This window comes from Lagenorhynchus albirostris, chromosome 20, assembly GCF_949774975.1.
Source record: "Lagenorhynchus albirostris chromosome 20, mLagAlb1.1, whole genome shotgun sequence".
In the NCBI taxonomy this organism is placed as follows: Eukaryota; Metazoa; Chordata; class Mammalia; order Artiodactyla; family Delphinidae; genus Lagenorhynchus; species Lagenorhynchus albirostris.
Genome location: NC_083114.1, coordinates 8,919,252 through 8,940,039, shown reverse-complemented (window position 1 = coordinate 8,940,039; position 20,788 = coordinate 8,919,252). Strand labels below are relative to the sequence as shown.

Genomic DNA, 20,788 nt, shown 5'->3' with positions numbered 1-20,788 from the left:
AACTAGAGAAATAGACGCAAAACCTGAGCTTGGGGAATTCCCAGTCTAGTGGGAGAGATGGGACTCACACATGAGAAAAGACATAAAAATATTTTTGTAGAAACTAGTAAGTGAATAAAAGTAGGTATGTTCAAGCTCTGGTCCTGAAGGGTGGCAGAGACCTGAGGTGATTGGCACCAGGTAGGGTTAATTGGGAATGCTTCCCGGGAGGAGCAAGTCGGGGTAGGGTTTGAGGAGGATCAAAAGCGCTCGCTTTGAACCGGTTCTTTCCAGGGGGTAAGCCTTCTCCTGGTTTCTCTTTACTGCCAGGATGGATCTCGTCAAGCACAGTCAAACCTGACTTTTTTGTCGATCCTGAAGGAACCTTACCAGGAGCTGGCTTTCATGAGGCCTAAGGACATCTCTAGTAAACTCCCCAGGCTCATCAGTCTCATCCGCATCATCTGGGTCAACTCTCCCCACTACAACACTCGGGAGAGACTGACCTCCCTCTTCCGGAAGGTGTGTGCCTGCAGAGGGTGGGACAGAGGGTCACGAGGGGGTGGCCGTGTTAATAGGACGCAGATTTCTGGAGAAGGCGGAATTCACCAGCAGACATATGCGGTGAAAAGGTAGTGAGGAATGCCCTTCAGGTCGGACGGAGACCACAGGTTTTTGCCTGCATCATCAACTATAGTGATGCTTGGAGTTGGGGCCTGGACTGGACATTTTGCTTCCAGACGGACGTAGCCCAGGCGGGAAGACGGGCTTTGCAAAGAGGCGTAGATGGGGTGCAGGGCAGGAGGGGGGCACGAAGGACAGACTCCCAGGCAGAGCTGTATGGAAGGGGAAGACCCACTCTTTCTCGTTTCCAAAGATGGAACTCGCAGTGGGCGAGAGGCAGATTCAGGAAGGAACACCGACTTTTTTTTTTTTTTTTTTTTTTGCGGTGCGCGGGCCTCTCACGGTTGCGGCCTCTCCCGTTGCGGAGCACAGGCTCCGGACGCGCAGGCTCAGCGGCCATGGCTCACGGGCCCAGCCGCTCCGCGGCATGTGGGATCTTCCTGGACTGGGGCACGAACCCACGTCCCCTGCATCGGCAGGCGGACTCTCAACCACTGCGCCACCAAGGAAGCCCAAGAACACCGACTTTTGAGGAGCAGGAGCCGGCACACTTCCTGGAGGGCAGTGGAGCCAAAGAGTGGGGCAGGGGCGCTGAGCCGATCGCTGGCTAGAAATGCAGCTGCAGAGCTGGTCTGAGGCAGGCAATGGAGGTGGAACCCAGAGGTGCTGCCACGCCAGCAGTGGAGGACCAGGGGCGAGAGGGGTATCGGGAGGCAAATCCAGAAGTAGGAGGCTGAGACCTGAGGCGTGGTCTTGGGGACTCCGAGAGAGGGTGGGGTGCAACTAAGGCTGTGAACTGAGGCTGTTGGGACCCCATCTGCAGATGAGCAATGAGATCATCCGCCTGTGCTGCCATGCCATCTCCCTGGACCGGATCTTTGAGGGATACGTCATTTCTAGCAAGGAGGACCTACAAGGCTGCATCTCCTGTTGTCACGCCTGGAGAGACCACTACCTACAGGCTGTGCAGATGCATACCCAGTACGACGGGCCTCCCCTAATATCCTGTGTGTCACCCACCTTGTCGTTCCTATAGCGGGTAGATTCTGAGTCCTTTTGCTTGCACTTTAAGCCTATGGATTATATCTTTCTAGAGTTTTTACATGGGTCCGAGTTTTCTCTGTGGATTCGGGTATTCTAGCTCCCAGCCGTAGGTCCTCCTAACTCTAATAACCTTCTCCCTGATCCCAGGAATCCCTCCTGGTGTTTTCCTCCTTTCTTGGCCCTGAAGTCTAAAATTCCATTGTGTGTAAACCTTCTCTTAGAACTGAGATGTTTTTGTTTCCTCTCTGGCTCTCCTCACCTTGAGTTTCCTCTCTTGGGGTTCAGGAAAACTGTTTCTTGGGGTCTCATTTTCTAAGGCTCCCCCTGAACTAGGACTCATGTTTCTAGCCTGGCCTGGGCAGGTTGGTTAATGCCTCGTGTTCCCGCTTCTGACTGGTCAGTCTTTCTTCCGACAGGTTCTCCCGCTGGGGCTGGGTCCTAGACCAGACCAGCATATTTGCCCAGGTCGATGCCTTTGTGCAACGCTGCAAGGACCTTATCGAGGTGGGAAGACGGTCAGGGAAGGAGACTCAAAGCCAACAGCAGACGCTCCAGGAGCTGGGGGAGCTGGGGCTGAGGCTACACCTAGAACTTGCTGCTTTGGTTCTTTTCACATGCCTGTGTGCCTGACCACCATCCCGTGCTTTGAGACTTTGGCCTGTTATCACTGCCTTAGTATCTCATATTTCATTCTGCAGCTAAAATGCACCCCGGTAGCCCCTTGCATCTGGTTGGTGCTCCTTAGTTTTTAGCCATTTAAAGCTAAACCAAAGAGCTCAGGACAGAGAGGTTCAGAAAGGAGGGCGGGAAGCCTCACGCTGACTTCTTTGCAGGTATGTGACTGTCAGTTCCATTTTGCCCGCTGGGAAGATGGCAAGCAAGGTCCCCTTCCCTGCTTCTCTGGCGCCCAGGGGCCCCAGATAACACGGAACTTGCTGGAGATTGAGGACATCTTCCACAAAAACCTGCACGTGCTGCGAGCTGTTCGCGGGGGCATCCTGGACGTCAAGAACACCTCTTGGCACGAAGACTACAATAGGTGAGAGCATCACAGGCAGGCCCCCAGGCTTGAGCAGGGAAGGGAGGTCAGGGAGGTGAGAGCAGAGTGTACTGGGGAAGCGTGGAGGCCACAGGTCAGGGTTGGGGAGGGCAGGGGAAGTGCTAGGAAGGAGGTGGTGGCTCAGACTCAGGGTTCCAGAGTCAGCCTTCCTGGGCTTGGATCCCGGTTCTGCCACAAACTAGTTACGTACATTGTTCTACCAGCTGGGGCCTCTGTTTCCTCATCTATAAAATACGGTTAGTGATAAAGCCTACCTCACTGCACTGTTCTGAGGGATAAATGGACTAATGCGTGTACAACACTCAGTGCCTGGCACCTAGGAAGCCCTCAGTACATAACGCATAGAAGTCTTACTCAGGGGATGTCCTTGGGGGCAGGCGAGGGCACCCACCCTTCAACATGCCTCTAACGGTGCAGGTTCCGGGCTGGAGTCAAGGACCTGGAGGTGATGACTCAGAACTTGATCAGCTCCGCCTTCGAGTTAGTCCGCGACGTGGAGCACGGGGTGCTACTGCTGGACACCTTCCGCAGGCTTGCAGCCCGAGAGGTGTGGCTGCCCGCTTGCTTCCTACACCCCTGGTTCTCTTCTGCCTTCCTTCAGTTCCTCCTGGTCCTTCCAGACACCATCCAACCTCCGTTCATGCTCTGTCCCATGTCCTGAATGGCCAGTGCCTCTTTTCTTCCGCTGTTCCCCCAGTGCCCGGGTGCCTTGGGAGCGGGACTCCCACGGCAGGGGTGTAGCTTTCCTCCAGGGTGGAGCTGCAGGGAACCCGCATCCCTGGGTGTGTTGTCAACTTCCTCTTCTTCGTCAGACTATCAAGCGAACATATGACAAGAAGGCGGTGGATCTCTACATGCTGTTCAATAGCGAACTGGCCCTCGTGAACCGTGAGCTGAGCAAGAAGCGGCCGTACCTGGAGCCCTACATGGCCCAGCATTCGGGGCAGGCGCACTGGGTGCGGATCCTACGGCGTCGCATCGACAGGGTCATGAACGTAAGTCTGGCCTTTTCCAGGACTTGTTCTCAGTGCGGCAATGGTAGAGTTTGCAGGCTGAGCCCAGTGCTGGGGCGGGAGTGGGGTGGGGGGCAGGGGCGGGGGGTTGCCTCCAGAGAGTCTCCCTGGAGAGGTTTCCTGACCGAGACTGGGTCTGTCCAGGGGGTGGCAGACGTAGTGATCTGTCCTGAGGAAGGGCTCATGCTAGTTTTCGACCTTGTGCCTCTTAAATCCCTCACTTCCTGTGATGGACTTCCTCTTCCCAACTTTTTTCCTCGAGCTGAATCTCTGTGCTTCTCTTTCTTCATTTGGACTCCCTCTCTCGTTGTGCCGTGGCCTCTTCCTCTCACCTTTCCTTTGGGCTCCACCTTCCCTCCGAGTCTTCCACATATTGTCGGAGTGTCTGTGTGTGCGTTGGGGGGCGGGGATGGGGGTCTCAGGGAGATGGTGACATGGAGGAATGTGGCAGGTGACTCCAACCATCCCTGGTTCTTCCCCCGCAGTGTCTTTCCAATGCTCATTTCCTGCCCCACATCGGGACGGGAGAGGAGAGCGTACACACCTATCAGCAGATGGTTCAGGCCATTGACGAACTGGTTCGAAAAACCTTCCAAGACTGGACATCAACGCTGGACAAGGACTGCATTCGGCGGCTGGATACGCCATTGCTACGAATCAACCAGGAGAAGGCGGGCATGCTGGATGTGAACTTTGACAAGTACGACACCCTCCGTGACTCCCTCCCATTCTGCTTGTCCTGTCTTTAGCACCCTTCCCTTCCCCAACCCTCCCCAGAGTTTAACTCCTATCTCTTGGTTTCTCTCCCCATTCTTCTAAATCTCTCTTATCCCGTAATATGTTTACTACCACTTCTTAATTTTAATTTCACATTCTATCTTCAAAAAAACTGATTGAAAACAGAAAAACCCCAGTAACCTACTCAACCAGTGATGTAGGTGTTCTGCCACTAGGTGGCCGCGATGGCTCAGCGAAACCTTCCAAACTGTGAGCCACCAAGGGGCCTTTCCTGAGAACTGATGGGCTGTCAGATCATGTCCTCGTCTACAGCTTTAGAATCATGACATTTTCATATCACCACTGTTTTAAATCTAATTAATCCATTTATTAATTATTCAAAAATATATAGCGAGTGCCTTCCACATGCTAAGAGCCGAGATGGGCACGGGGAATGTGTCCAGTGGCGAAGTCCCTGCCCTTTGAGGCTCTGTAAGTGAACAGTTCTACCCTGGAGCCATGCCTCCCTCCCATATAAGATGCTGAAGAGAGAAATAAAGAAGGAGCTATGTAAGGCAGCTGACTACAGAGATGACAAACCTTCTTTTTATTTATTTATTTTATTTATTTTTGGCTGCATCAGGTCTTAGTTGCGGCACGCAGGATCTTCATTGAGGCATGCAGGATCTTTTGTCGTGGCACGTGGGCTTCTCTCTAGTTGTGGTGTGTGGGTGTTTCTCTCCTCTAGTTGTGGCATGCAGGCTCCAGGGAGAAGCCTGAAGCCCGCGCGCCTAGAGTCTGTGCTCTGCAACAAGAGAAGCCACTGCAGTGAGAAGCCCGTGCACCACAACGAAGAGTAGCCCCCGCTAGCTGCAGCTAGAGAAAAGCCCGCGCGCAGCAATGAATACCCAAGGCAGCCAAAAATTTTAAAAAATATGAAATAAAATTAAAAATATATATATATATATATATTTTTTTTTTTTTTTGCTGTGCGTGGGCCTCTCACTGTTGTGGCCTCTCCCGCTGCGGAGCACAGGCTCCGGACGCGCAGGCTCAGTGGCCATGGCTCACGGGCCCAGCCACTCCATGGCATGTGGGATCTTCCTGGACCGGGGCACGAACCCGTGTCCCCTGCATTGGCAGGCGGACGCTCAACCACTGCGCCACCAGGGAAGCCCTTAAAAATATATTTAAAAAAAAAAAAGAAAGAGTCAAGGTTACCAGTTTCTTGTGTAACATCCCAGGGATAAGAGTGTATGTCTGTCTAAGTATACTTTTTAACATGAATAGTAGCATACTGTCCTCACTGTTCTATACTTTCAAAGTGTTCTCAAAATGATTTATTTAATTTTTCCATTATAAAATTCTTCATCCTTTTAGAAGATTTGCAGAATGCAGAAAAGTAGAAGGAAGAAAAAAATTCCCCCAAAGATAACCACTGTTAGAGATTTGGTATATTTTTTATCACTCCACCCCACCCATTTCATACGGCTGCTTTTTTTTAATTTTTAAAATCATTTTTTAATTAAAAATTTTAAACTACAAAAGTAGTGCATGCTCACTGTGAAAGAAAAAAAAAAGAGATTGATGTAGAAGTATATAAAGGAAAAACTGAAAATCCAGCGCACAGCCCCACTCCCTAGAGGTAACCATGATTACCATGTAATCAAAAATACACACTGCACACGTAAAACAGGATCCCATTATAAACAGTATTTTTGCAACTTGCTTTTTTTATTTTTTAAGGTTAACAATATGTGTGGGAGATTTTCCATTCTGTATGTACAGAGCTACATAATTATTTTCCACGGCTTATAGCATCCCACGATTTTGCTGTAGTGTAATTTAATCCATCAACCCACTACTGATGGACTTAGAAGTTGTACCGTTTCCATAAGGTTCTTGAATATTCTGTGCTGGGGGCTTTCAGCTAGGCTTCCTGCATCTTGTTCCCTTCCCCCCACAGTGGTGTGTCCACCTGATGTTTGAGCTTAGTGCCCGCGTAGCAAGGATAAACTTAGGAGACAACTTTTCTGTCTGCCGTGATCATCTCTTGTCGAGGGACACATCGGATATTTATCTCAAGCACCACTGCATAATCTTTACAGTAGAGCTTAACAAGACAACTTTGGGCCAAATATTTATGGCCTGGGTTTAGCCAAAACCCAAATAATGGCTGAAACACTTCTTCCAGAGAGAAGAGTTACCCCCATCCTTTAGACAGCTGTTGTCTGGAGAGATCTGTTTTAAGCTGCTTTACATTTTTTGTGGCTTTATGATAAACTACCTCAATCCAGTAAATAATGTGTGTGGGGGGGAAAAAAAAAGCCATGATCACGGGGAAGGACTTTGAAAAGTTTGGGCTCGTTAAACCAGTAAAGACATCCAAGACAGTTTCAGCTTTTCCAAAACGTTTGAAGGCTCCAAGGAGGGGCAGATAACTTTATCAGGTTTACTTTTTTGTGTTCATGGTCTAGATAAGATCTTGAAATAAGCACGCTCTTCAAATGTCCTGATTGTCCTCGGAACTACCTGACTCTCCCTTAGTTCTGGGAGCCTTCCAGTCCCTAATAGCACCTATTTTATCTCACAAGGGGTTTTGTTATCCCAGCTTATAGCCCAAATATTTGAACTCTGAAGTCCAAATTGGCTTTTACCACGTTTTACAGCCAGACCAGCCTTACAGATGGTACTTAACACAAACATATTCCAGATGTCGTCTGTACCCTGGCTGAAAAGAGCTGTGTTATTGCTGTGTATGCAGCAGACTCCTCTGTGTAGTGGGACTTCTCCAGAGCAGGACAGGGGACATTGGCGTCTGTCCGTGTTTTGCGTATGGGACTTCCCCTTCCTCCTTTTCTCCTGCTCTGACAGCACTTTCTCCATCCTGTCAGTTCATTCTGGGGTGTCAGCACCAAACCCAGCCAGCTTCCCTGTCCTACCTCTACTGCCTGACCACTTGTCTGAGGACAAATCAGAAAATATTTTACAAAAATTATTCCCCAGGCTGATTTTTTTGTTTTTGTTTTTTTGCGGTACGCGGGCCTCTCACTGTTGTGGCCTCTCCTGTTGCGGAGCACAGGCTCCGGACGCGCAGGCTCAGCGGCCATGGCTCACAGGCGCAGCCGCTCCGCAGCACGTGGGATCCTCCCAGACCGGGGCACAAACCCGTGTCCCCTGCATCAGCAGGCGGACTCTCAACCACTGTGCCACCAGGGAAGCCCTATATATCTCTTTTGATTTTAAAATTTTCTGCTCTGATTTTTAACTTCTAAGAGCTCTCCTGGTGTCCCTTTTCTAGCATCTTGTTTCTGTTTCACGGATGCTCTTTTGTCTCTTATCTCTCTCTGAGGATGTTCGAGGTGGTTTTGTTTGTTTGTCTTTTGCAGGTAGACCGTCTTCTTTCTGCACAACCTCTGTCCCCTCTCCTTCCCTTCTGGTTGCTTTTTTCTGTTTGTTTTGACTCCCACCTTTTGTGCTAGGAAAGACAGAGACCAGTGTTCTGTAACCCTTGGTTGTCTGTCCATATTTAAGGGACAGGGGCTGGAAAGCTGACCGGCAGCTCTGCTGAGCAGGAAAAGGGGGGCTTCTCAACTGGGAGCCTCACTGCAGGCTTGTCCAGGTGCGCTGTTTCCTGGCGACTCCAGAGGTCATCATCCGTGGGGCTTTTCTATTTAGGCTGGTCGGAGGTCACAGAGAACCATCTTTCAAACTTTGCTCGGGAGGGTGTAGATCCAGCTGCCAGAGTGCTGGTTTCTGGGCAGGAGAGGGAGGCGGGGATCTTAACATTCAGTGGGTTCATGGTGACTCACCACCCCTGCTCCCAGTGTATTACTCTCTCCTTCAACTGGGCCTGGGGTTTCCCAGTCCAAAGACCCTCTGTTTGTCTCTGCACTGCCTCCTGAGACAAGAAGCCTTCAGTCTTAGGCTGGGGTGAGGGAGGGCAACTTGCTTAACTACGTAGAGTAGGAGAGGGGACACGGGTAGAGCTGCTTCCTAAACTTTCAATTGCTCTTCCTGTTATATAGTCCCACCTTCACCCCTTTCCTGAGATACTTGGAGCCACCCGTCCCCAGGCCTCTAAGGAGGCTTCCCAGCTGTCTCCAGTGCCCGCTGAGGACTCCTCTTCTCCTTATCCATCTGCTTTTGCACTTTCAGATGTTTTCGGTTGTTGTCTTCTTGTATTTGTGGGCTTATGCCTTGGACAAGCGAAACCCCCCTTTACTGTTATTTTGGTTATTTGGGGAGGGGAGCAAAAGTCAACGTGTCCGGTCCGCCTTCTTTACTCGGAGGTTCTGCTTCATTGCTTACCTTTAAGGGTCTCCATGCGCCCCAGCCCCGTACCTCTTGGTCGGGTGTTGGTTCCGGTTTACGCCCTTGGGCGGCCCCGCAGCTGCTCTGCCTCTCTTCCTCCCCAAGGTCCCTGTTGATCCTCTTTGTGGAGATCGACTACTGGGAGCGGCTGCTTTTCGAGACGCCGCATTACGTGGCGAACGTGGCTGAGCACGCCGAGGACCTGCGCATTCTTCGAGAAAACCTGCTGCTCCTCGCTCGGGACTACAACAGGTGGGGCCCTCGCTGCAGCCCTCTTGAATGCCACTTCATGCTCCCTCTTTGTCTTATTCGCCCCATGATGTTGTCCATTTCCTACAGTATGCGTCCTTCACATTTTGTCCATCTCAAAAAAAAAAAAAAAAAAAGGTTCCCATGCTCTCTCGTAAGGCCCTACGATTATTCCTGTCCCTTTCAGTGTTGTCTTCTAGCTTTAGAGTAGAGAGCAAAAAACACCACGTCCCCTCTCACCCCACTGGGCACTTGGACCATATATACTGTTGGCCTGGGTGACTTCTCTAGGAAGGAAGTTGATGGCGTTAGGTTTATGGGCCCAGAACAATATAAGATTCATTGAACCAAGCAAGGCCATGCTTAACACCCTTTGTACTCATCTCTGGAGTGAGGCTTAGCTCGGGGTTGGGTACCTTTCTCAGCCCAGTTCAAGTCCGAGGGGATGGGAGCAGCAGACTTGTTTGGGTGTCTAGAACTGCACGGTCCAACGTGGCAGCCACTAGGTGCATGTGGCTATTTTTATTCAAGTTAATTAATCGAAATTAAATAAAACTTAAAATTCAGTTACTCGTTTGCACAGACCACGTTTCAAGGGCCCTGCAGCCACACGTGGCTTGTGGCTACCGTACCAGGCAGCACGAATGGTAGACCATTTCTGTCATCGCAGAAAGTTTTATTGGAAAGCTCTAGCCTAGAATCAGGAACTTTCAGTTCTCCACCAAGTGTCCTGGTGTGGAGGAGAAGTCGTCAGAGCTGATAGCTCCCTATCAGCTACCGGTCTCCTCTTATGCGCAGGATTATTGCCATGCTGTCCCCAGATGAGCAGGCCCTGTTCAAAGAACGTATCCGGTTCCTGGATAAGAAGATCCACCCTGGGCTCAAGAAACTGCACTGGGCCTTGCAGGGGGCCAGTGCCATCTTCATCACAGAGTGCCGTGTATACGCCAGCAAGGTGGGCCGTGGTCATTAGACCCTAAAGGTCTGCAAGGCAGACTGAAAGGCTGGCATGTGGGTAATTAACACCTGAGTCATGGGTAGTGGTGGAGAGACCAGGGAGTCTTGTGAAAGAAATGAAGTGTGCTTAGGGAAGTTTTTTTTTCTTAATGTCAGCAATTCTAGCTAGAGGACAGTGGGAGGATAGAATTAGGCCCAGAGGGTCTGTTCCCAAGCTGAAACTCCCCCATGGCTGGGGTCTGACTCCAGGTGCAGACGATTGTGAATGAGTTCAAGGCGTCCACTCTGACCATTGGCTGGCGAGCCCAAGTGATGTCAGAGACATTGCTGGTACGCATTAGTGGCAAACGGGTGTACAGGGACCTGGAATTTGAGGAGGACCAAAGAGAGCATCGGGCGGTGGTGCAGCAGAAATTGGTGAGCCTGCACCACGATGTGGTGGCCATCATGACCAACTCCTATGAAGTCTTCAAGAACGATGGCCCCGAGGTAGGGGGTCCTGTGGCCAGGGCTTTGTGGGTGGGCAGGTCCTCCGCTCCCCCAGTCCCATCAGACCCTTCTCTTGGTCTTCCCCCTCCCCCCCAACCCCCACGTGCTTCTCAAACATCCTGCTCTAGTCTTGGATTCACCCAACCTTCGGCCTTTCAAACCTCCTTCCTTCAGGACTCGGCGTCCCGTCTTTCTATTGAACCAGCTCGTTCCCCTCCCTGTTGGCTGGTTCTCATTTCCCAGGACCTGCCTCGTCTTCCCTGAGGGGCTCTCTTCCCCCTGCTCTTCCCACCAGATTCAGCAGCAGTGGCTGCAGTATACGATTCGGCTGGACCGCATGATGGAGGATGCCCTGCGCCTGAACGTGAAGATGTCACTGTTGGAACTGTCCAAGGCTATCAATGGGGATGGAAAGACCACCCCCAACCCACTCTTCCAAGTCCTTGTCATTTTGAAGAATGACATGCAGGGAGGTGTGGCACAGGTGGGAACCACTTTGCCCCCAACAGCCCGAAATCATCACACTTTATTTGCCAGTTTCCGTCAATCCTTAAACTTGGCTCTAGGCCCTGACTTTCTCCTACAGCCTCCAGGCCTGGTTCTGCGGTGTCCAGCCTTCCCAGGCCTGAGCTTGTGTCCTCCGGGCCTGTGCTAAGCCCTCGCCACTGTGCTCCCACAGGTGGAGTTCTCACCCACTCTGCAGACCTTGGCAAGTGTGGTCAATGACATTGGCAACCACCTCTTCTCCACCATCTCTGTCTTCTGCCACCTCCCTGAAATTCTCATCAAGTGCAAGTTTCTTCGTGAGCCCATCTACACAATCGTGGGTGAGTGGGCAGTGGGAGGGCACCAGGTGCAGGGGTAGCCAAAGCTTAGGACCTGGCAGAGCCAGGAGGAGAGACCAGGGCTGTTTCCAGACGTACTGGGCCAGTCATCTCCATGACTGGTGGAAAACCCAGGTTAAAGGGCTGGATTGGGGAAGGGAGAAGGGCCACAGAGGGGGGTCAAAACTAGGTGACTGAGGCTCAAGGGGTTTGGGGTTTGGGGTTGGGAGACCAGGAAGGGCTTGTTTGGGACTGGGGCTGGGCTGTAAGAGCCCTAGACACCAACAGGTGAGACATCTGAATCCTACAGAGTAGAGTCATTCTTTTACTTTCGGCCTCCTCCTTCATTTTCTAATGCTCGTGTTTGAGCTGTATTTCTTTGGGAAGGTGCTGTTGGAGGGGAGGTTCTGGGGCAGTGGCCAGGGGCTGGGCTGCAGCTTGGGCTGGGGTGGAAGTCAGTGAGAAGCATTTTGCTGGGTCTTGAAGCGCGGGATGAAGACATCAAGAAGATCCAGGCCCAGATCAGCAGCGGCATGACCAACAACGCAGCCCTGCTACAGAACTACCTCAAGACCTGGGACATGTACCGGGAGATCTGGGAGATCAACAAGGACTCTTTCATTCGTCGATACCAGCGCCTCAACCCGCCGGTCTCTTCTTTTGACGCTGACATTGCTCGGTAAGGAGCAAAGGTGGCTGTGAGGGTCTGTCTTGAAGAGGGGGAGCGCTGCAGGAGGAGGTCTGACCTGCAGCCTGGGGGAGGGGCAGAAAACTAGAGGACCAGCACCGGACCTAGGGCACTGGACCTTTGTTTCTCAAGGGGATAGCGATCCGATAAGAGCTGGGCAAGGGCTTCCCTGGTGGCACAGTGGTTGAGGGTCCGCCTCAACCGATGCAGGGGACACGGGTTAGTGCCCCGGTCCAGGAAGATCCCACATGCCGCGGAGCGGCTGGGCCCGTGAGCCATGGCCGCTGAGCCTGCGCGTCCGGAGCCTGTGCTCCGCAACGGGAGAGGCCACAACAGTGAGAGGCCCGCGTACCGCAAAAAAAAAAAAAAAAAAAGAGCTGGGCAAGATTTAGGGAAAAAGCTGCTTTGGTGTGGAGTACCACAGGGTCCTGCTGGGAAAGGAGAGACGCTAGGGATCTGAAAAGTGAGAGATATGAACACTTTCATTTTAAGAACGCAGATGAGAGTTAAATGGAAGAGGGTTCTTAAATTCTGATATGAACTCCCGTCTCTTTGTCCTCTAGTCATTCATTCATTCATTCATTCATTTGTTAAAAAAACACCATTGTTATGATGGGTTGTGAGGAATTAAAAACAAAGAAATGAACAAGTTTTTTCCTCCCAAGGGCTCTAGTGCAGTAGGGAAGATAAGAATATTGCTGAAACAGCAGTGGCTGTGGCACCTTGAGGACAGTTGAAATCCCAGCTCCACCACTTACTAGTCGTGTCATCTTAGGTCGGTTATTCACATTCTCTGGGCCTCAGTTTCCTGTGAAATAGGTGTTACACTACCGACCTCATAAGGTTGTGGGACTGTTAAGTATATGTGGAAGCACTGTGTGAACTCTGAAGCGCTAATGTGCTGATGTGCTCAGTGTTCTTATACAAGCTTCCATGTGATCAGCGCTGTGAGTCAGGTATGCAAATGCGGGGCAGTTCAATGAGAGGAGAGAGAATTTTCAGCTGGGGGCATCAGGGGAAGGAGGACGTGGATGAAGGGAGTGACTTTGGGGCAGGGCTTTTCAGGATGGGTAGGACATCAGCAGGCAGAGATGGGCAGAGGGAGGGCAGTCCAGGCAGAGACAACAGCACGAAGATGGGACCACGTGAGCATGTTCGCCAAATAGTGAGTATCCAGAAAGGAAGTCAGCAGAGGGATATATGTACAGCAGCCAACTTAATCCTCTCAGCAGCCTCACAGGGTGTGTTCCGTTACCATCACCAGGTTGCAGATGAGAAGACTGAGGTTCAGAGCAGTTAAATAACCTGCCCGGCGGCACAGAACTAGTGAGCAGCACAGTGTGAACTCCGCCCAGATCTCTGAGCCTCTCAAGCCTTGAATGCAAACCGAGGAGTCTGAAAGCAGTGGTTGGGAAAATGACTTGTTCACAGCCGTCTGCTGGGGGACGGGTTGAAGTGGGAGACGCCTGGGAGCAGAAGAATGCTTTAGCGCTGCTAGCTGGGAGGAAAAGGTCACCCAGGCAGGGCATCTGGCACGTCTGCCAAGAAAAAGACGTCCTAGCGGGGATGTGGGCCTTTTCAGCTACACGGAGGTGGCTAATAACGTGCAGAAGGAGGAGACGGTCCTCAACATCCAGTTTGTGTTGCTGGACTGCTCGCACCTCAAGTTCTCACTGGTGCAGCACTGCAGTGAGTGGCAGAACAAGTTCACGACCCTGCTCAAGGAGATGGCGGCCAGGCACCTCCTGGAGCTGCACACCTACCTGCAGGAGAACGCGGAGAAGTACGGCGGGTGGACGTGGGCTCAGGCCGCGCAGGGGGTGGGTAGGCCCAACCTTCGCGACCGCCCGCCCATGCTCTCTTCGCCCACGCTGCAGAATCAGCCACCCTCCCCAGACGCTGGAGGAACTGGGGGTCAGTTTGCACCTCATGGAGACCCTGCAGCTCGATGTGCCCAACCTGGAGACCCAGATCCCTCCCCTACACGAGCAGTTCACCATCCTCGAGAAGTACGAGGTGCCAGTTCAGGACAGCGTAAGTTCCTAAGGCGTGCGGCCCACCCGCCCGAGCCCGGCCCGTTCCAGCCCCAGGTTGCCAGGGACACTGACGCCCCACGTCGGAGACCCTCGGCTGTCAGGAGGGAGAGCAGAGAAGGGAGCGGGGGAGAAGGCCCAAGGCCCCAAAGCCTCTGAGAGCCAAAGCTAACTCGAATGGCCTTTCGGGTCACCCTGAGGATCTCTTTCAGGCCCAGCAACTGCTCGATTTCTTTGGGCCTCATTGCATGTGGAACTTGGACACAGATGCTGGTCCAGAGGGTCGGAAAAGACTTCCTCGAAGTGTTGGTGGGACGGGCAGAGCTCCTGCTCGCGGGCCACCTCCACTCTGTGATGTCCCCAGGTGCTGGAGATGCTGGACAGTCTCAGCGGGCAGTGGGTCGCCTTCCAGCAAGCTGTGCTGGACGGTGAACAAATGCTGAAGAGGCACAAGGAGAAGTTCAAGACAGGCCTCATTCACTCAGCTGACGATTTCAAGAAGAAAACACACAACCTTCTGGAAGAATTTGAATTGAAAGGTACCCGTCTTGTAACCTCTCCCCTGGCTTCCCCTTTGTCTTGACCCAGTCTTTCAAAGCCTAGGTCCCAGGGGAGGTGCAGACAAGGCTGAGCATGGGAAAGAGCCTGGCATGTCTGTCGGTGACACTCCTGTTGTCGCCGAGTCTTGGCTGGAAGGCAGCAGCCCAGCTCATAGCCTCTCCAGTTTTCTTACACTGACTTTTCACGTCCCACCCGTTTCTGACTCTCGAGCCGCAGTTAGTAGTTTCAGTGCATTCTTTCAACGCGTTCCCTCTCGTTTTCCTTCTGTTGTGGGAGGAGAGAAGCTCACCTTGGACTCCCCACAGGCCCCTTCGCCAGCAACGTGGGGCACCAGGCGGCCCTGGAGCAGATAGCCCACGTACGGGCTGTGCTGAACGCCATGCGGGAGGAAGAAAGCAATCTCCATGCCAACCTGGGCATCTTCAAGATCGAGCAGCCAGCCTCCAAGGACCTGCAGAACCTGGAGAAGGTGGTGTGCCGAGCAAGGCCCTCGTGGTGACCAAGCGTAGGGGGCAGGAGGCAGGAGAGTGGGTCCCAACCGGCCTGGGAAAACAGCCGGGGCCAGGAAGATGGGTACACGAGGAGCTTTTTTTTAAAAAATGGGGGGAAAACTCAGGTAACAAAAGAACCATTTTAAAGTGAACGGTTCAGTGGCATTTAGCACTTTCACAATGTTGTGTAACCAACACCTCTAATTCTCAAACATTTTCATTACCCCCAAGGGAAGCCCTATACCCATTAGCAGTAACCCCCCATTCCCTCTGCCCCCAGCCCCTGTCGACCGCTAATCTCTTTTCTACGTACAGTGGACCCTTGAACAACAATGGGTTTGAATTGAGCAGGTCCGCTTATACGCAGATGTTTTTCAGTTGTAAATACTACAACACTACACAGTCTGTGGTTGAATCCACGGATGGGGAACCATGGATACGGATGAACTGCGGATGTGGAGGGCAGACTATAAGTTATGCACAGGCTCTCTCGATCGCATAGAGGGTTGGTGTCCCTAAACCCTCTGGTTTTTAATGGTCAGCTGAACATGGGTTTTGCCTATTGTGGACATTGTGTGTAAAGGAAAGCGTGTGCTATGTGACCTTTTGTGTCTGGCTTCTTTCATGTAGCGTAGTATTTTCAAGGATCATCCATGTCGTAGCATGTGTCAGTGCCCCATTTCTTTCTATGGGTGAATAATATTCCGTTGTATGGATTTTGTTTATCCATTAACCTGTCAATGGACATTTGGGTGGTTTCCGCTTTTTAGCTACCGTTAAGTGGTGCTGCTGTGACTGTGCACGTACTTGTATCTGTTTGAGTTCCCGATCCCAGTTCTTGTGGGTATGTACGTAGGAGTGGAATTGCTGGATCATAGGATAACTCTATGTTTAACGTTTTGAGGAGCCTCCAAGCTGTTTTCCACAGCAGCTGCAGCAGTTTACTCTCCCACTAGCAGCGTACGAGGGTCCCTACTTCTCCACATCCTTGCCAGCACGCCCCCCCGCCTTTACTTTTGGTTCTAGCCATGCTACTGGGTATGAAGTATCTCACTGTGGTTTTGATTTGCATGTCCCTACTGACTAATGACGTTGAGGATCTTTTTCTTTTTGTTATATATTATTTATTTACTCATTTATTTTGGCCGCATTGGGTCTTCATTGCTGCACGTGGGCTTTCTCTAGTTGCGGTGGGTGGGGGCTACTCTTCGTTGCGGTGTGCGGGCTTCTCATTGCGGTGGCTTCTCTTGTTGCGGAGCACAGGCTCTGTCTAGGTGCACGGACTTCAGTAGTTGCAGCACGTGGGCTCAGTAGTTGTGGCGCACGGGCTCAGTTGCTCCATGGCATGTGGAATCTTCCCGGACCAGGGCTCGAACCTGTGTCCCCTGCATTGGCAGGCGGATTCCTAACCACCGCGCCACAAGGGAAGTCAGAGGATCTTTTCATGTGCTTGTTCCCTGAGGCGCTCTTTTTTTTGTTTTGTTTTGTTCTGCGGTACACAGCCCTCTCACTGTTGTGGCCTCTCCCGTTGCGGAGCACAGGCTCCGGACTCGCAGGCTCAGCAGCCATAGCTCATGGGCCCAGCCACTCCGCGGCATGTGGGATCTTCCCGGACCGGGGCACGAACCCGTGTCCCCTGCACCCGAGTCCCCGGCAGGCGGACTCTCAACCACTGCCCTGAGGCTCTCTTAAGGCAAGAGAGTGGAGGAAAAAGAAATGTGAACTGAGGAGGCAGCTGTATGTTGCCAGGAGGGAAAAGCTTCTCAGAACGAGAGGAGGAGAGGCCCTGCGTGTTTGCCAGGGAGGAGGAGGGCGAGAGTCACATCACTCAATGCACCTGTCTGCTCTTGGCCACGAAGGAGTTGGACGCGCTGCAGCAAGTCTGGGAGATCACCCGAGACTGGGAGGAAAACTGGAACCAGTGGAAAACCGGCCGGTTCCTGACCCTGCAGACGGAGGCCATGGAGACCACGGCCCACGGGCTGTTTCGCCGCCTCACCAGACTGGCCAAAGAGTACAAGGTGCGTGGGGAGAGGGTGGGGGGCTGCTGGCAGGCTGACTGAGGAAGAGGCCATGTGGGAAAGATGGTCAGGTCTTCTGACACCTCTCGCTTTTGCTCAGGACCGAAACTGGGAGATTATTGAAACCACTCGCTCAAAAATAGAGCAGTTCAAGAGGACCATGCCTCTCATCTCGGACCTGCGAAACCCTGCCCTTCGAGAGCGGTGAGGCTGCCCCTCGGCTCCTGGGGGTCGCCCCCTGGCCTGGCCGTCACCTGGTTCTCCCGGTTGTCCCCTCCATGGCGTTCCTAGCTCTCTCTGCCCCTCTGTTCACCAACACACGCCTTGAAGAAGGCTTCCCAAGAGCCCACCGCCGTCCTCTGTCTGTCACATCGTCCTGGGTTCTCCGGCCTTCTTGGCTCCTTCCCTTCCGTCGCCCCTCAATTTATGTTGTCTGTCAGAGCTAAGCTTTATGTCTTCTGTCCTACAGACACTTGCACAGTGTAGCCCCAAGCCTAATAACTTTTGTCCCTTAGGGGTTTTGCTTTTGTGCCTTGTTTAAGAGGACCCCGTCTACCCCAGAGTTGTAGACATACTCTCTCCGTAGACACAGAAAGTATAGACACACTTTCTTCTCATACTTTATAATTTTGCTTTTCAAGTTTACCTCTTTTAGTGCATCTGGAATTTATCACATGATAGAAGAGGGCTTTGAAACCATTGAGGCTAGAATAAACTATTTTATAAATGGTGTTTTAATAATTCTCTATTCACTTAGGAGTAGGTAATTTTACTTCTTTGGTGTTGCCTCCAGCATAATGTTTTTGGCAATGCTTCTCTAATAAGTATTATGCAATTAAGTGTCACCTAACCGCTTTATTTGCTTAAGTTATTTACCCTCTCTAAGCCTCAGTTTCTGCATGTGTAAATGGAATAACATGTATAGAGTGGTCCTCATTTATAGAGTGGCCGTGAAAATGAAATGGTTCATGTAAAGCAGTTGGCCCAAGGCATCATCTATAGTGAACCTGCAACCGTCCGTCCTAACTCCCTCTCCAGAGAGTCAGCGCCTCAGTCTCCGTATTCCCCACAGTGCCTCAGATTGTATGTTAGAGGCTATTGAGTAAATATCTGTTGAATCGTGAATTAATAAATACACGGAATCATAATATCCCAATGGGAGAAAGCCACTAGGGGGTGATGCTGATACTTTCCAGTAGGCTCTGGTGTTCCAGCGTCCTGATCTGACCTTTTGTCCCTGGCCACAGGCACTGGGATCAGATCAGGGATGAGATCCAACGGGAGTTTGATCAGGAATCTGAAAGCTTCACCTTGGAGCAGATCGTGGAGCTTGGGATGGATCAGCATGTGGAGAAAATTGGGGAGATCTCTGCCTCAGCAACCAGAGCGCTGGCTCTAGAGCTGGTACGACAGAGTCCTTTCCCATGGTCCCTCATTTGCTAAGCTTCCTGGAACAAAGGCTCCCAGCTTTTCATCATCTGATGGCCCCTCCCCGCTCCTATTACCCTTGGGGACTAAATACCTGATTGATCTGTTCCCCAATTTCTTTCTGCAGGCATTACAAAACATCGCCAAGACCTGGGATGTGATTCAGCTAGACATAGTCCCCTACAAGGATAAGGGCCATCACCGGCTCAGGTAGACAGGGCTGTGTGAGCCGGGCTGCAGAGTGGGGACTGAGGCTTGGCAGGTGGGGCTGGACTATGGTTTTGATACCTTCCACCGCAGAGGCACAGAAGAAGTATTTCAGGCGCTGGAAGATAACCAGGTGGCTCTGTCTACCATGAAGGCATCTCGTTTCGTCAAGGCCTTTGAGAAGGATGTAGACCACTGGGAACGCTGCCTCTCCCTCATTTTGGAAGTTATTGAGGTGGTGCTCACGGTGCAGCGTCAGTGGATGTACCTAGAGGTCAGGATTCACTGCCCAAGCTCCCCCTACCTGCTGTTTTGACTCCTTTATTTGTACAGGACCTAGATAGTTGCCCTGTTATCGGCCCCGTTTTCCCACCTCCAAAGCCATTCTTCATCTGGGACCCAGGCATCTGACTCTTGGTTATTACCTCTCATCTTCAGCCCCCTCCTTGAAAAGCCTTTGTTCTTTTTCCATTTTTCTTCTCGGACCCACATACCCAGCCTCCCAATCCCAAGTTTCCTTCTAGAACTTGAGCATCTTGCCCTTTGGTTCTGATGCTCTTTATCTTCTCCTCAACTGTCATTCCTGGTCTGAGAGCAGGGAGCAGAGTGTGGAGAGTGTGTGAGAAACAGCCTCTCACGCCATTTGTTTGGCCCTTCAGAATATCTTCCTAGGAGAGGACATCCGCAAGCAGCTGCCCAATGAATCAGTCTTATTTGACCAGGTCAACGGCAACTGGAAAGACATCATGGACCGGATGAACAAGGACCCCAATGCTCTCCGGAGCACCCACTATCCAGGTCTGAGCCCTGACGTAACCTCAGCTGGCGCTATACGTATGTGAAGTCATGGCCACATTCTTCATTTACTGAAAGATTGACCATTGCACCTGGCTGTCCTACCATCACCACCACCTCTTCTCAGCATTAAATAGTAGTTCCGTAAATTAAACTCAACACATATTTGAGCAGAGTACAATGTAGTGGTTAAGAGGATGGGATATGGAATCAGACAGACCTGAGTTCAAACCCTGACTCATGCCTTACCGATTGTGTGCTCTCAGGCAGCTTGCTTCCTCCGTACTGCAGTTTCCTCACCTGTAATGTGTGTGGGGTTAACGATAGCTATTTCTCAGGGTCTTTGTAAGGATAATAGAGGAGTATGTAGCACTCAGCACAGTGTCTGGCGTAAAGTTAGTGCTCAATCCTTAGTACTGCGCCTCAAGAAACACTGATCGAGGAGTCACTCTTCTTCTCTAGCTGGTTCATTCGATGAGATGATGCAGGTGAATGAGATAATGCAAATAAAGCACTTGTCACATTAAACGGCACAGAGAAAACCTTTGGTTACTATGAGCTATTGTGACTTTAATTGGTTTATCAGATTAGCTAGTCTTTAATGTAGACATTTTGGTAGGCATGGGGATTGGGTAAGGGGATGGGGGAGAGATGTACACATAGTGAGGTCTGGTTGATCGTGCTCGATTGGGGTAAAGAATCAGGAAGTCACGTTTGGCGACGGGTACCTACAGTGCATGTCCTGAGAAGAGCTTTGGCGTGGGGTACGGAGGACCTTTGTTTTGCCAAGGGCCAATCTAACAATTCTTCATTTTCCCAAGAACCTTAAGTATACACATCAAAAAAAAATTATTATTCAATTACTCGGGTAAAATATAAGTATTAAGATGTGCAAAATTGAGTGACAACATGAATTTTTTAGAAATAATATTGGAGATAATTGACATAATTACATTTTAGAACAATTTATAAGCAGAGCCATCTCTTCGTTGAACCCACAGAACAAAGCTGTGTGGTCCACTGCTACCGGGTCTCCCTGGGGCTACTCAGGTGGTCGCTCAAAGGTTCTAACAGCCCGTAGGCTTTGTACTTGAAGGCCTGAGGGTCACCTCAGAGTTCAGACTCCGTGGCATCCATGCTTTCTTCAGAAAGCTAGAAACTTGGAAGACCAGGAGATCAGCTAATCAAAATCTAGTGCTGGGGGCTTCCCTGGTGGCGCAGTGGTTGGGAGTCCGCCTGCCGATGCTAGGGGACGCGGGTTCATGCCCTGGTCTGGGAAGATCCCGCATGCCGC

At 51.4% G+C, this 20,788-nt stretch overlaps 1 protein-coding gene across 1 annotated transcript in view; it reads left to right on the top strand.

The window, feature by feature from the left end:
• Positions 1-20,788, top strand: part of DNAH2 (dynein axonemal heavy chain 2) — an 87,503-nt gene that overhangs the window by 18,984 nt on the left and 47,731 nt on the right. The window contains exons 7-27 of the mRNA XM_060134044.1: positions 310-501; positions 2,481-2,686; positions 3,125-3,254; positions 3,520-3,702; positions 4,206-4,420; positions 8,857-9,003; positions 9,799-9,955; positions 10,207-10,446; positions 10,742-10,930; positions 11,126-11,273; positions 11,757-11,949; positions 13,541-13,741; positions 13,836-13,992; positions 14,356-14,530; positions 14,858-15,021; positions 16,903-17,064; positions 17,165-17,268; positions 18,312-18,468; positions 18,620-18,702; positions 18,793-18,973; positions 19,359-19,497. Of these exons, the coding sequence (XP_059990027.1) occupies positions 310-501; positions 2,481-2,686; positions 3,125-3,254; positions 3,520-3,702; positions 4,206-4,420; positions 8,857-9,003; positions 9,799-9,955; positions 10,207-10,446; positions 10,742-10,930; positions 11,126-11,273; positions 11,757-11,949; positions 13,541-13,741; positions 13,836-13,992; positions 14,356-14,530; positions 14,858-15,021; positions 16,903-17,064; positions 17,165-17,268; positions 18,312-18,468; positions 18,620-18,702; positions 18,793-18,973; positions 19,359-19,497 (3,523 nt within the window). The remainder of the gene's footprint in view (positions 1-309; positions 502-2,480; positions 2,687-3,124; positions 3,255-3,519; positions 3,703-4,205; positions 4,421-8,856; positions 9,004-9,798; positions 9,956-10,206; positions 10,447-10,741; positions 10,931-11,125; positions 11,274-11,756; positions 11,950-13,540; positions 13,742-13,835; positions 13,993-14,355; positions 14,531-14,857; positions 15,022-16,902; positions 17,065-17,164; positions 17,269-18,311; positions 18,469-18,619; positions 18,703-18,792; positions 18,974-19,358; positions 19,498-20,788) is intronic.